At 32.6% G+C, this 13,612-nt stretch overlaps 1 protein-coding gene across 1 annotated transcript; it reads right to left on the bottom strand.

Moving 5' to 3' along the window:
* Window positions 1-23: 23 nt before the first annotated feature.
* LOC140815928 (uncharacterized) lies at window positions 24-6,907 on the bottom strand. The gene is made up of 16 exons (XM_073174972.1): window positions 6,385-6,907; window positions 5,430-5,554; window positions 5,251-5,339; window positions 5,120-5,155; window positions 4,816-4,903; window positions 4,326-4,368; window positions 4,141-4,241; window positions 3,734-3,798; window positions 3,029-3,525; window positions 2,852-2,939; window positions 2,672-2,758; window positions 1,767-2,335; window positions 1,489-1,624; window positions 1,338-1,406; window positions 1,040-1,168; window positions 24-515 (listed from the first exon to the last, which is right to left on the bottom strand). The coding sequence occupies exons 1-16, from the start codon at window positions 6,609-6,611 to the stop codon at window positions 402-404; spliced, it is 2,463 nt and encodes an 820-aa protein (XP_073031073.1). The 5' UTR covers window positions 6,612-6,907; the 3' UTR covers window positions 24-401.
* Window positions 6,908-13,612: the final 6,705 nt, after the last annotated feature.

Here is a 13,612-nt window from a genome sequence, read left to right on the forward strand (position 1 = left end):
TGCTTATCAAATTCATACGAGGAAAGTGAAATAATGAATGGATCACAATTTGTATTAATTTTACAAATTTACAATAAATGAGAGCCACTACTACATGCAGACACATCTTAAAAAAACACACTTCGATTGTCTATTTTCTAAATAGAAGTGGTATATCGTTTCTAGCAGCAGCTCCCTATAAACCTTCTAACTCGAGATTTCGATCAAGAATTCAATCAAATATACAAAAGCCTGCGCATAAATCAAAATGTTTCGCATTTGAATTCAAGTTTGATAACCAACAATTCTAAGAAGGTTTTCGCATTGGTTTGGTTCCAGGAATCCATTTCTCTCTTGCATCTGTTGCATATAAGGAAACAAAATGTTGTCTTCCGACGTCAATATTCGAAAAGACCTATCTTTTAAAGAAAGTATGATAGTTGCTCTCTCTTTCTTGAACCTCCTTCTCCATATAGATCATTCCATTGCTTCAGCTCAGCCATTACGGATCCCTCAGAAGCAAAACTAGCAGCAACCTGTAAATATGGAGCAATGCCTTTTCAATTTGCAATGAACTCTAGTGATTAGTGTGTGGTTGATGATAAATAGAAGTTGCTAAAATCATTTTCTTTTTACACAGTTTTAAAGTCCCAGATGCTAAATCATAAGGAAATACCAATAGTTTACTTTAAATAGAGAAATGCCAAAAATAACTCGACGTAAATTTATAGAACATCATAAACTCTGGTGAATCGAGGATCAGCAAGGCTTTAATTTCAAATACAGCAAAATGACAAGTTTGATTCATGCATATGAACACAACTATCACTTGAATAATAGAGAAGATGGTGCTGTTGATGGCATCTCATGTACCCAAGATATCATTTGTCCCTAGAGTTGAATTCTTCTTTATAGACTAGATAAAGTAAAAAAATGGACTAGTATGATTGGGAAAAATTATGGTGCGTGGATAGAACTGGCCATGTTTTCATAAATTAGAAATAACGCTGATATTCGAACTTCCAGGGTCACCAATCAACAGCAATAAAATTCATATTACCTGGTTCTTTGCCTGCCTCATGTCTTCCATGTTTAAGGGCCTTAGAGAAATCACCTTTTCCTCAGTTTCTTCTTCTGGAGTAGAAGAATCTTCCAAGCTCTGGCCTTCATCATGCTTTTGCCTTTTTTCCTATCGGAGCATAATAAAAAGAACAGGTTAGAAGAATTAATGAACCGCAAACACAAAATAATGAGAGATCTGTGTTGCGATCCCAACAAGTTTGGGACCAATGCTTGCATGAATAAACAAGGAGAGTGACCAAAAAGGTCCATCTTCTGTGCTGAAATGTTAGCATTACCCTGTCCTTCTGTCTCTCTTGTTGCAGCAGTTCTCTTACTGGTCTATAAGCCGCAGTTATGCATAGATTCTGTTTCCAATAATTACCACCAAGAGTCATTGGCAACCAATTAAAGAATAGCATGAAAAAATCTTCAGGAGAAAACACATACCTTAAGATCACTCCCACTATATCCTTCAGTTATGGCTGCAAGCTCTTTAAAATCTAGGTCTTCAACTTTTTCTTTGGACAACAGGGTTTTTAAGATCATTTCTCTGTTCTCCACCGATGGAAGATCGACCATAATTCTGTTTAACAGTAACTCAAGATTGATTACACTTCAAAAATAATGTCCATTTACATGAAACTCAAGCTGGCATTTGTAAACCAACAACCAAATTTAATAAATGGAATCCCAAAATACATGCAACGGACAACCAGTTATGATACCTGCGCTCAAACCTCCTAATTATTGCTTCATCAAGATCAAAAGGTCTGTTTGTTGCAGCAAGAACAAGAATGCGCTCTCCGGGTTTTGTGAGGAGTCCATCCCAATGTGTCATGAACTCATTCTTAATTTTCCGCATCGCCTCATGCTCTCCTACTCTTGTCCGTTGTCCAAGCATGCTATCAACCTCATCTACGAAAATGATGGTTGGAGAAACCTTTGCTGCTAGAGTGAAAAGAGCTCGAACATTCTTCTCATCTTCACCAAACCATTTTGAAGTGATTGTTGACATGTTGACATTTATGAAGCTTGCTCCAGCCTCATTAGCAATGGCCTTAGCAAGCATTGTTTTTCCAGTACCTGGAGGGCCAAAAAGAAGGATGCCTCTACAAGGCTTAAGAAGCCCTCCATTGAAAAGGTCTGGTCTTCTAAGAGGAAGCATGACCAGCTCCTGAAGTAGTTCTTTAGTCTCATCCAGAGAACCAATATCGGCAAATGTGACTCCAATCTCATTTGCAGGAATAACTTCAGGCCTCATGCGTTTTTCGAATTCATTGTCAGGGGGGATTTCCTGGCATCACCAAGCATCGTGACAGTGTCAGTAAGAGAAAATGGATGAGATAAAGTTATCACGTGTTATTGAGCGTAGCATAACACATCTTTCCAACCTATAGTAAACCCTTTCGTTTCAAGGTTTAGAAAAGAAAGGAAGGGTAATTTAGGAGGAAAATGTAAAATCAATTTGAAGCTCAAACGAACAAGATAAGAAGAAGGAGAAATAGCTTCAACATAGTTTGGATCTCGTCTGAGCAAAATCACACAGTCTGAATATTGACCACAGTTCTACATCAACAAAAATAGTACAAACTAGGAGGAGCTTTGAGCCTGAGGTATTCTATCTATCTACCTTTATCAAAGAAGATTTTTCTGCCTCATTCTTGCTCTCGGACTTAAATTCAGGTTTTCCTCCAGAACCGTCTTTTGATTCAGTTTCCTAATATTTATCAAAACAAGAAAAGCACGTACAATTACAATCTGAGAACACTGGACAAAATATTGAAAATTGATGAACAGTCTAAGCATAAACCTTCAGCGATTCAACACTAGTCTCCATTTTAAGGGTATCCTTGCCACCATTTTTCCCCTCCTGAAAAATGCTCAAACCATGGGACAAACTGCACCAAATCGATTGAAGCAAATAAAAGACATTTAGCGAGAAAAGACAGCAGCAAAACAGAGTCGAAAAATAAAGATTTATCTCAACCTGTTGGATGATATTATAAGCTTCCCATTACGATACTCTGGATCTTTGATATTCATCAAATGATAAGATATAGCAGAAACCACAATTTCCTCAATGTAATTACTCAGAACCACAGTATCAGCATGGCAGATTGATCCTAGATCATCACATTCAAGGTCGTTTGCAGCAAGTACCTCAGCAATATGATTCTTGTTATCCTGAAATTGAATCTTCTTCATATCCTCTTCCAGCTGAGCTTTCCAGCTCACAAGATGAGTTTCATCTTCCGGTGGCCTGATCACAATATCATAAGGAAATGAAAGACTCAGTCTGTCATCTACCTCACCACAATCCTCTTCAAAGTCCAACATCCGAGAACCGAGAACCAAAACTGATCCTGATAATTTCTTTAGCATTCTATCAAACAATTTGTAGAATCTTGAAGATTGGAGAAAAAGTTTCTCAACATCCCTGATGTAGAGGATGATGCAGCTGGTTTGGGAGACTGAAACTAACACCTGCCAGAGACAACTAAGTTATTATATATAGAAAAAAAACTCAAAAGGCCAACATTTTATTATGCCAAAATAGGTGAAAGGGACATCAAGATCACATAAGACACACAACATATACAAATAGAATCAGGAGAAGGAATTATCAAACGATGTCGATAAAAGGATAAGTGACATTCAATGGACAAGATCAAGCAATTATTGACAATGTTACCTTATAAAGTGACTGTAAGAAAACCTTCTCATCAAAAGACAAGTTGCCAATGCGCTTAATATGAGCTGATAAAATCAAGATAAAAACAAACAGATGTTAAACTTGATTACACAATTAAGAATGAACTAAGAGATATTTGTGTAAAGAACATTCTTCGTCGAAACAATGCAGTTCAAGGGAAAGAAACTGAAAATTTAGCAAATTGGAACTTATATCGAATAATCAAATGCTTGGGAAACATAGTGAGCTCATTTTCAGAAATAAATACCATTTATTTTGTACATAAAACACTTGAGCGCAAGAAGGTATAGCCAACCACACCACAATTTGGCATTTGTACTTTAAAGTTGCAACTGACACAACAACAGAATAACAATCAATGCCAGTTAAAAATGTTATGTTCAGACCTGGATTTGAAGAGGATGATTGCACACTAATGTTACTCATGTCCGAAGAAACAGAAGAAGTCCTGCGAGGTTTTAGGGGACTGCTGATTCCTTCATTGTTCCTTTAAGAAGAAGAATTAAGGGTCATTCGGGAGTTCAGTCTGGCTTAGAATGTTGATGTTCTAAATGAAATTTGCTAACCATACCTTCCCTTAGAATCCAATCCACTGCTTTGCCTCGATAATGTGCCTTCAGAACAGGAATTTCAAAAATTGCTCAGATCAAATTATAAATATCAATAATGTTTGTGTGCAAGCAGGAACAAGCAAGTAAATTGCTAGTAATAGCTTTTGCCTGAGCATGCTGCATTCAAATTCGTATTAAGGTTGCATTCACAACTTCCAATAGAATGTTCCTGCACCCTAAATTGCCCATAATGCTACAAGTCAGTCATGATTAATGTGACTTCTTAATAATGCTTTTGTTGAGCTTATTGGGTGAAGATGGAAGGTAAAGGAATCCCTGCATAGCGAGAAACTGACACTACCGTGTACTTTCTGACGCATATAAACAGGTTTTCCTCCATTATAGCTCTATATGAGATCGATATAACAAAATGTAATGCAAAATGCCCTTTAAACAAACACGTAATTTCATGAAAACACATGCAAAATAAAATCATGCCTTACAATGTACCTTTGTTATCCCCTTTTGCTGGAAGAAACGAGCTGAGGAAAGTGGACATTCGTTGTAATGCTACTTCTGAGACAGTGCCTTCGAGTGACTACGACACAAAACAATTGGAATCGGCATGCTTTTCACTTAAAGCCATCAGGTTCACTTTCACTACGTTTAATGATGTAGATCTAGCAGAACATTGCACTTGGATTCTTGTTTAGTTTTCATAACTATAGTATATAATGGACACAAATAACCCTCTTACAGAAAATTAAGGAACTAAAACTAGTCATTCCAACATAGACATGAAAAATATACTCACGGACTCTTTCTTGGTGCTGCCATACTTGCTCTGCATCTAGAGATGGTTGACCAATAAAAAAAACAATGATGCAGGTCAGTACAGAGATGTGGAAAGAATAAGCGCCGGAAAATATTATTCAGCTCAATAACCTTAATTGAGAAGTGGGTTATATCCAGCAACAGCAACTTTGCTTTAAAATGATGCGCTAGAGCCTTAGCAAGCGTTTGCTGATAGAGTTCTACAGAAAGATAAAAATATAAAAGACTACAGCAACAAGAAAGTTAGAGAGTTGCTAAATTAAATTGGAGATAGGTGTGATTTCGAATACCAGCAGGTCCAGAGAGCAAGATTGCCCGGCTGGCAGCAGGTGAGAGATTTCGAGTGTGCTTAGAGACATCTAAGTGGTTTAAGTGAACGTACGCCGCACTAGTTAATAATACACGTGTTCTCTCACTGTCAAAAACATCAAGGGAGAAAGAAAAACACATAAGGTTCCGCAATTAACTTATTATTTGCCTATCTAATCGAGGATGCTCAACATTGATGACAGCTTCACAGTTAAGAACTCAAGGCGATTAATAAGATACGTTCTTTTTCTAGAAACAGGAGTCATAGAATGTACCAACTTTAACTGGAAAAAGCATAATATAACTTTAACCGCATAGTCGATCTACAAACTATACAAATATAATTTTAACATCATTAAAAATACTTTAAAGATCTGAAGAACTTAAAGATATAGTTAAAATGTACGTTGCTTTGATGAATATCCATAGTAACCATAGCAGTCCTTTGCTGTGATTACTAATTTTGTTTTCCTTATATGAGATTATATATATGAAATATACAAAAAAATTTAAAAAAAAATCTTTTTCAACTAAAACTTATAAAATATCACTAGTCTTCTTCGACCACGGAATTTGTTACTCGAAGGAATAATGGCGTTTCAAAGACCAAAAAGAAAAAAGAAAGAAGAAAAAAGCTCCGAAAGCCCTCAAAGAATTCTTCTTGACCGGAGTCGCCAGGTGAAAAATTGAAGAAAAGGCGAACAATCAAAATCTTGATAGTAATTAGCATCGGGAATATTATTCTGATCCTCTGACACCGACCATTCAAATCCACCATACAACCAATCATTCACTGATCACACATCGTTTGTCTTTTCCCAAGTCAAAACCAACAAAACCATGTAAAAGAACAAAGAACCAAGCAGCAAATGAAACGACCGAAGAAGTTATTTCTCTCAAACAGAGAAAAAGCACATGCATGTTCTCTGTACTCACCTGAGATAATAGGGGAAGTCATCGAACGTGACCTTGTTTTCCTTTCCATCATCAATCAATCTGACAAGCTCCAACTCAATCTGCTCACCCGTGATCCCCTCAACCACCGAAAAACTCGAACCACCGGTCCATCTGCCGACCGCTTGACCGGAAACCAAACCGAGCCCCACCCCAACACCCACCCCTACGCTCAATGCCGACAATAACACGTGCTTCTGCTCCATCATCTCACCATATACTCATCACAAATCTCACACACACATATACATACAATAGATTATACGTATACGTGCATGTAACACCAAATTTTCAACGGCTTTTCACCAAAAAAAAAAATTTGAACGAATCAACGAATCAAGAAATATATGAGAAAAAAATAGGTGAGATTGGGAGAAAAATGGTTGCTGTGAGGTTTTCTGGAGAAGAAATATGCGTATCTGCGAATGAGACGGATTCTTTTTGTTGACAGAGAAGAGTGGTGCTGCGGTATATATCGACGAGTGGGGGCGGCTAAGATGGCAGGAGAAAATGGTGGTAAATAATATTTCCTGCTTGGACGTTTTGACTATTTATTTACCAAGTCAACAATTAAAAATAACTAAACTCACCCCCTAAAAAAAAATCCTAATATTTTGGATATGTTTGTTTTTTGAGTAATTTTTTCGTAAGATGGTCTCATCTTTATCTATGAGACGAGTCACAATAAACAGTAATACTCTTAACATAAAAAATAATATTTTTCTATGGATAACCCAAATAAAATATTCGTCTCACAAAATACGACCCGTGAGATCGTCTCACACAAGTTTTTACCATGTTTTTTTTTTTACTTTTCTTGGATAAATTATTAAATAAAATAATAATATCAACGTATTATTAAGAATTTTTATACCAATTACTTTTCAATAAATAGATTGTCTTTTTTATCAAAAAATATTTATTTATTTATGAATAATTAATAAATATGTCAAAACGAGTTGACATGACCACCTCACTTTAACTCGATCCAACCCGACCAACAAGACCATCTCATATTATGAGTCAGCCAGGTAAATCTAGGGGTGAGCAAAAATTCGGTTAAACCGATTTAACCGACCGAACCGAATTAATTCGGAAATTCGGTTCGGTTAATTCGGTTAATTCGGTTTCGAAATTTTCAAAAATCGGTTAATTCGGTTAATTCGGTTCGGTTTCGGTTTTTGTAAAAAAATATCGGTTTAACCGAATTAACCGAATTATTAAATAAATAATTTTGATTTTATTTTATTATGTTTTAAATATAATTTATAATATTTTTATATTTAATATTGTATATTATAATTAAATTTTTTACGAATAAAGTGTTTTATTATGATTAAAATAGAATATTAATTATTAATTTTATGTATAATTTTTAAAATTTTAATTTTTTTAGAATATTAATTATTAATTTTATATATAGTTTTTAAAATTTAAATTTTTTTTAAAAAAAATCGGTTAATTCGGTTACCGACCGAAATAACCGATTTTAATTCGGTTCGGTTAATTCGGTTTTTGTGAAAATTCGGTTCGGTTCGGTTAGTCTAAAAATTTTCGGTTAAATTGGTTTTCGGTTAATTCAGTTCGATTTTTAACCGAATTAACCGAATACTCACCCCTAGGTAAATCTACCGTAGTTTTTTAAACAAAACTAATTACAAGCAGCACAATAACAACAAATCATATCTATATTTAATAATGCATGTATAATTTATATTACATTTATCTAAAAGGCGGCTCAACAATCAATATCATTATCATGATAAAATTTAAATGGGATAAATTTTAACAAATCTAAACCAATATTCAAAATTCATCAAACGTAATTCGATATATCGTTTGAATTTTAATATTTCTCTTCATTTTATTTTGTCATTTATTTCCAAAATATTTGAATCTTCACCAAATAAATTGACTTAACATTTGAACTATCTTCATTATCTACATATAATAAAATAAAATAAAAACATTTTGAGAATCATTGTGTATTTTTTAGTAACCATTAATTTTTTTTAAAAAAAATTTGATAAACAAATTTATTAAAATATTATTTGACTAGAATTTATTGCGTGACGTTAATTAAATATTTTTATTTTACGTTATGAACAAAATCTTTTATGTTCGATTTATACAACACTGATTTTTCTCGGATGTCCTTTTCTTCAGTAAACGGTTTTTAGAGTTATTCCAGAAATGATTTTAAGCAACTACCAATAATTGCACCTGTGTGGACAACAATGATTAATCGTGTGATTGGATGCCTAAAATTTGTTTAAAACCTTTTTTTAAAAAAAAAGAAGAAAAATAAGAAATTGCTTACTAATTTAACGCAAATCTGAATTAAATAATTCATGTATTTAATTATTTTGGTATTTACATTTACTTTTATTTGATACTTAGAAGTACATAATCTGAAAGTTCAATTAAAACAGATTTATCTTGGTATAAATTAATATAAAAAGAGTATGTCTTTTGTGAAACGGTATCATGAATCTTTATCTGTGATACGGGTCAACCCTACCGATATTCACAATAAAAAGTAATACTCTTAGCATAAAAAATAATATTTTTCATGGAAGACCTAAATAAAATATATTTCTCATGAAATACGATCCGTGAGACCGTATCACACACGTTTTTTGTCATATAAAAAAACAAAGAAAATTATATTTTATATATAGGGAGAATTATGTATGTGTGTGTGTCTATATATACTAGTTAAACTGCACACGCGTTGCGTGTGTGTACAATCTTTTTTATCATTATCGATGGATTAAAGTGAAAATTGACAAATTATGGAGAGACTAAATTGATATTTGAATGATTGAAAAAAAATAAAAGTGTGTGTTGAAATAAAAAAAAACAAAAAAACAAAAGTGTAATATTACTATAACTGCAAGAGTAAAACTGGAAAAAAAGATGGTGTCCTCCTTGACATTTTTTATAAGGTGCTCAGCCTTAATAAATAGTATAGATATACACACACATATTTGATAATAAAATAATAAAATTTACAGTTGGCATTACCAAATGTCCAAATGGATCCCACATTGCTGCGCTCCTTTTAGTTCCAACTGAATGCAAAAGTAAAATCGAGAGGCGGCTGCATTCTAATCCTATTGAATAATAATAAACAATTATGTTTCAAAATAAATAAATAATTAATTTGTTATTTATTATATATATAATATCGGGCATCTGATGTCCATGATTGTATTTTGTACATGCACCTCCGAACTTAATTCATTCATCACTGGCAGATACAGTTCCAATATTTATTTATTATGACCTCTTTTTTTTCAGAACGTCAAAACCTAATTCATTTACACTTAATTTATATATTTATTCCTCGAAAAAGAATCTTCCATATTTACGAATATACTTTTTTTCAAAATACCGATATGATTTCAATTATTGTATGTATTTTTTTTTTTTAAAAAAAAGTCTCATCAAAGTTAGGTGATGGTGTTACTTCACAAATTGGGTAAATTTGAGGGTATAGTATGGGGTAAATTTTAGAGTATATTTTATTATTTCATAAGGAAGTAATTAAGATATAAGTTCATACAGTGGCATCAAAATTAAGGTTTTGGACATGGTGTGGTGCACAACGAATCGTTGGATCAAATTAACGACATGAGGTCCAACGATTTTACAGTGCTCCATATCATGTTGAGCAACAAATTTGGTTCTTCTAAGTTCTCCAACATTACTAGATAATCTTAAAAAAACCGTCATTGATTATGATGTGGTAAAAACTTGTGTGAGACGGTCTCACGAGTCGTATTTGTGAGACGGATCTCTTATTTGGATCACCCATGAAAAAGTATAATTTTTTATGCTAAGAGTATTACTTTTTATTGTGAATATGGGTAGAGTTGACCCGTCTCACGAATTATGACCCGTGAGACGGTCTCACATGAGACTCACTCTTATGATGTAATATTTTTCAGTTTTATCTTGGAAATTTGAGATATTTTCTTTCTTTCTTTCCTTTTCTTTTTATCATGAAATTACCATCCATCAAGTAATTCATTGTTGATTAGGTCTCTTGTTAGCTAGACGGTCTCACGAATCTTTATTTCGTGAGACGGGTCAATTCTACCGATATTATTAATAAAAAGTAACACTCTTGGCATACAAAGTAATTCTTTTTCGTGGATGATCCAAATAAAAGTTCTGTCTCACAAAATACGATCTGTAAGACTGTCTCACACAAGTTTTTATCTTCATTGTTTACAACATGTTTGAACCGTTAGGCGGTTTGTTTGGTTTTATTTGGGATCGGAAGTTTAACTCGGGGAAAAGACAAAAAATCTGGAAATATAAAATATAAGCTAAAAGTACCCGAAATCGATATATATCGGGAGAGGAAAAAAAAGGGTTTTCGGATAATGATCGTGGATAAAGCTCGATATTATTGAAGAAAAATATAAAATAAAATCGAATTTAAAATTTTAGATTATATAATTCTTTATGGGAAGCTGCTTGCGTCCATTAAAAACCACCTACAAATGGCCAATCTACACATGCAAAGCCTGTTCCTGACATTGACATACCAGAAAGAAGAGGAGCCACTGGGAAAATTACTTTTCCACCTTTCGGTATTTGGTGCAAATTAGTAATGCCACTTGTAATTTTAAAGTTGCAATCCAATCCAATAGCACAAACAGACGAGAATTTCGAGTCTATAATTCGATCCACGGTCGAACACAAAATTGAGAACAAACTGTAATAGTCAACAAATTATTAAAAACCAAAAAATTTAAAGCACGTTTTTAATCTTCTCAAATCAATGTCAATATTTTTTGCTCAAAAGTCAGGGGAAAAAGTATAGGAAATTACTGTTCGAAAGCAATGGTAAGGTAGAATCTACGCTAATGATGCAACTTGATTTTGCATTCCCACTGCTACTTTCAATTATTGTAACATGCATAGGAACATGAATGCTTTTACATTGATTTTTTTCATGTTCGACACAAGGGTCTTGCAATAGAATCTTTCATTTGGGGAAACTTTTGTGAGTTTACCCCAAATTACCCAACTTTTTGCTTTTTCGACGACTTACTAGAGTTAGCACGTCCAATACAAATATTGTTTAATAATCACATAATCTTCAACTAGGAAGATTCCAAAATCAATTTATATCTTAAATATAATAGAAATTCTGTTGTATTTACAACGTGAATATTTAAAATGATAAAAAAAATGTGGAAAAGATTTACAACTTAAAATAACATATTAAATTGAATGAATCTTTTTCATGCATCTACTACCAGTCACAAAACTGGTTTTGTTCTTATTATTATTATTCTTCTTCTATTTGCTACTCCGACTTATATAGGGATGGAGAGTAAAATGACGAGTAATATGCTCGTAATTCAATAAGTATGGGTCGTTCGAGCACATACATAACAAATGCACATGGTGTTTGGAAACAACATATTATGCATAATATAATTCGTATAACATATATCATGAGCATAAATGTAAGTATAACATGACATATCTCTCTAAGATTCATCTATTTTTCATGGTTTACTGTTATCAGTCTCTAGTTTGTATTCCTCTAAGAGGTGATACCATATAATGATTACAATGACACCATGTAAGGGCCGGGCCATAAACATATCATATGTTGGGATTTTCACCTATATGCATGTGGTTGAATCCTCAGAAATGTCAGTACGTAAGATAATCTTATCACAAGAAAAGAAAGAAAAGAATTACATCGGACCTAAACTTTCAAAAACTAAACAAGCTTCATTTTCGAAAAATCTCCACTTGCTAGGCATGAAATTCGAATTTCACGTTTAATTTTCAATATTTGATAGATTTTTTTATTTTGCATTAATTAATTTAGGTCTCAAATTTTCCCTATGGAGATTTCAAATTTCTCTTGAATTCTTGCACTCGAGATTTGCTTATTGATTTTCTTGAATCTTGATCTTATTGATATATTGGTCTTCTTAAACAGCCAAGTCTTGATTCCTGCTAGTCAAACTTTTGAATTTTTCATGCATGCACTTCCTTAACATGTAGGTTTTTATTTATCTACTAGATATATTTTTATTTTCGAAATCTATATGTATATATACATGATAATTCAAAGTAAAATCACATTGTCTTATCATCCAATCTTTCTTTTATCTTAATCCCATTATATAAATTATATATATATATATATATATATATATATAATTCACACATTATTTATTTATGGATTAGTAATACACAATAAAATTGATATCAAATGACATCATTATTGAGTGAACTTGAAATTCATCCAGGTTAATCTATAATAATATTATATAAACATGTATGCGATGAATTCAAAATTTATTGTTTTGTTTATCTACATCATAAAAATATATTTGAAATCCACGTATCCAATCACAACCTAACAGTATCGAACTGAAATTTGAAAATCATAATACTTCATAATATTTGATTTCATGAAGTAATTGTTTAAGAATTAAGTGTGTACCTTTAGACTGTATTTGTAGCTGATTTGTCGGACCTCACAGAAAGGGAAGCTTCCAAGTTTAAAAAACCTTGTGTTCTGGCCTTTCATAGATGTGGAGCACTCGTGGCGTGGCAAGCAACACACGTCCGATTAAGTTGTACCTTGTTATTATATTAATTCGTCATTATCGAAAAATTGTAATTTTAATCTCGTAAATGAATATGTTTAATATTTTATTAACGTGACTTGTCATTTTTTTTTTGTTCATTCGGTAATTTCATATTTTTTTAGTAATTTTTTTTATTATTGAAAGCCGTTAAATTCTTTGAATATTGCTTCTCATGATCGATAATTTCTTACGTGATTCATATAACTAGAATAAAAACATATACTACACACATTAAAATAATTTAATCAAAAGTAGAAGCTAAATGATACTAAATATTTCAAAATGAGATTAAAAAAAAAATTGTAGTTCCATCTATTTTTTAAAAGTAGTTTTTTTTTTAGACGGCATCACAAATCTTTATCTGTGAGACGGGTCAATCCTACCGATATTCACAATAAAAAGTAATATTTTTTCATGGATGACCTAAATAAGATATTTGTCTCATAAAATACGACTCGTGAGACCGTCTCACACAAGTTTTTGTATTTTTGAATTACGTAGATGATACTAAATATTCTTCACACTGCCATTTTTACTTAGTTTTATAATCTTGCCATCATATCAATCAATATAAT

Source organism: Primulina eburnea, chromosome 16 (genome assembly GCF_022965805.1).
Source record: "Primulina eburnea isolate SZY01 chromosome 16, ASM2296580v1, whole genome shotgun sequence".
Lineage (NCBI taxonomy): Eukaryota > Viridiplantae > Streptophyta > Magnoliopsida > Lamiales > Gesneriaceae > Primulina > Primulina eburnea.

What these genes read in the sequence shown, in the direction of transcription:
- LOC140815928 (XM_073174972.1), bottom strand. Translation starts at nt 6,611, where the DNA reads ATGATGGAGCAGAAGCACGTGTTATTGTCGGCATTGAGCGTAGGGGTG. An exon ending in TCTTACAGTCACTTTATAAG is followed by an intron (nt 3,526 to 3,733) that starts GTAACATTGTCA and finishes TGTCTCTGGCAG; the next exon opens with GTGTTAGTTTCAGTCTCCCA. An exon ending in ATTAGGAGGTTTGAGCGCAG is followed by an intron (nt 1,625 to 1,766) that starts GTATCATAACTG and finishes ACTGTTAAACAG; the next exon opens with AATTATGGTCGATCTTCCAT.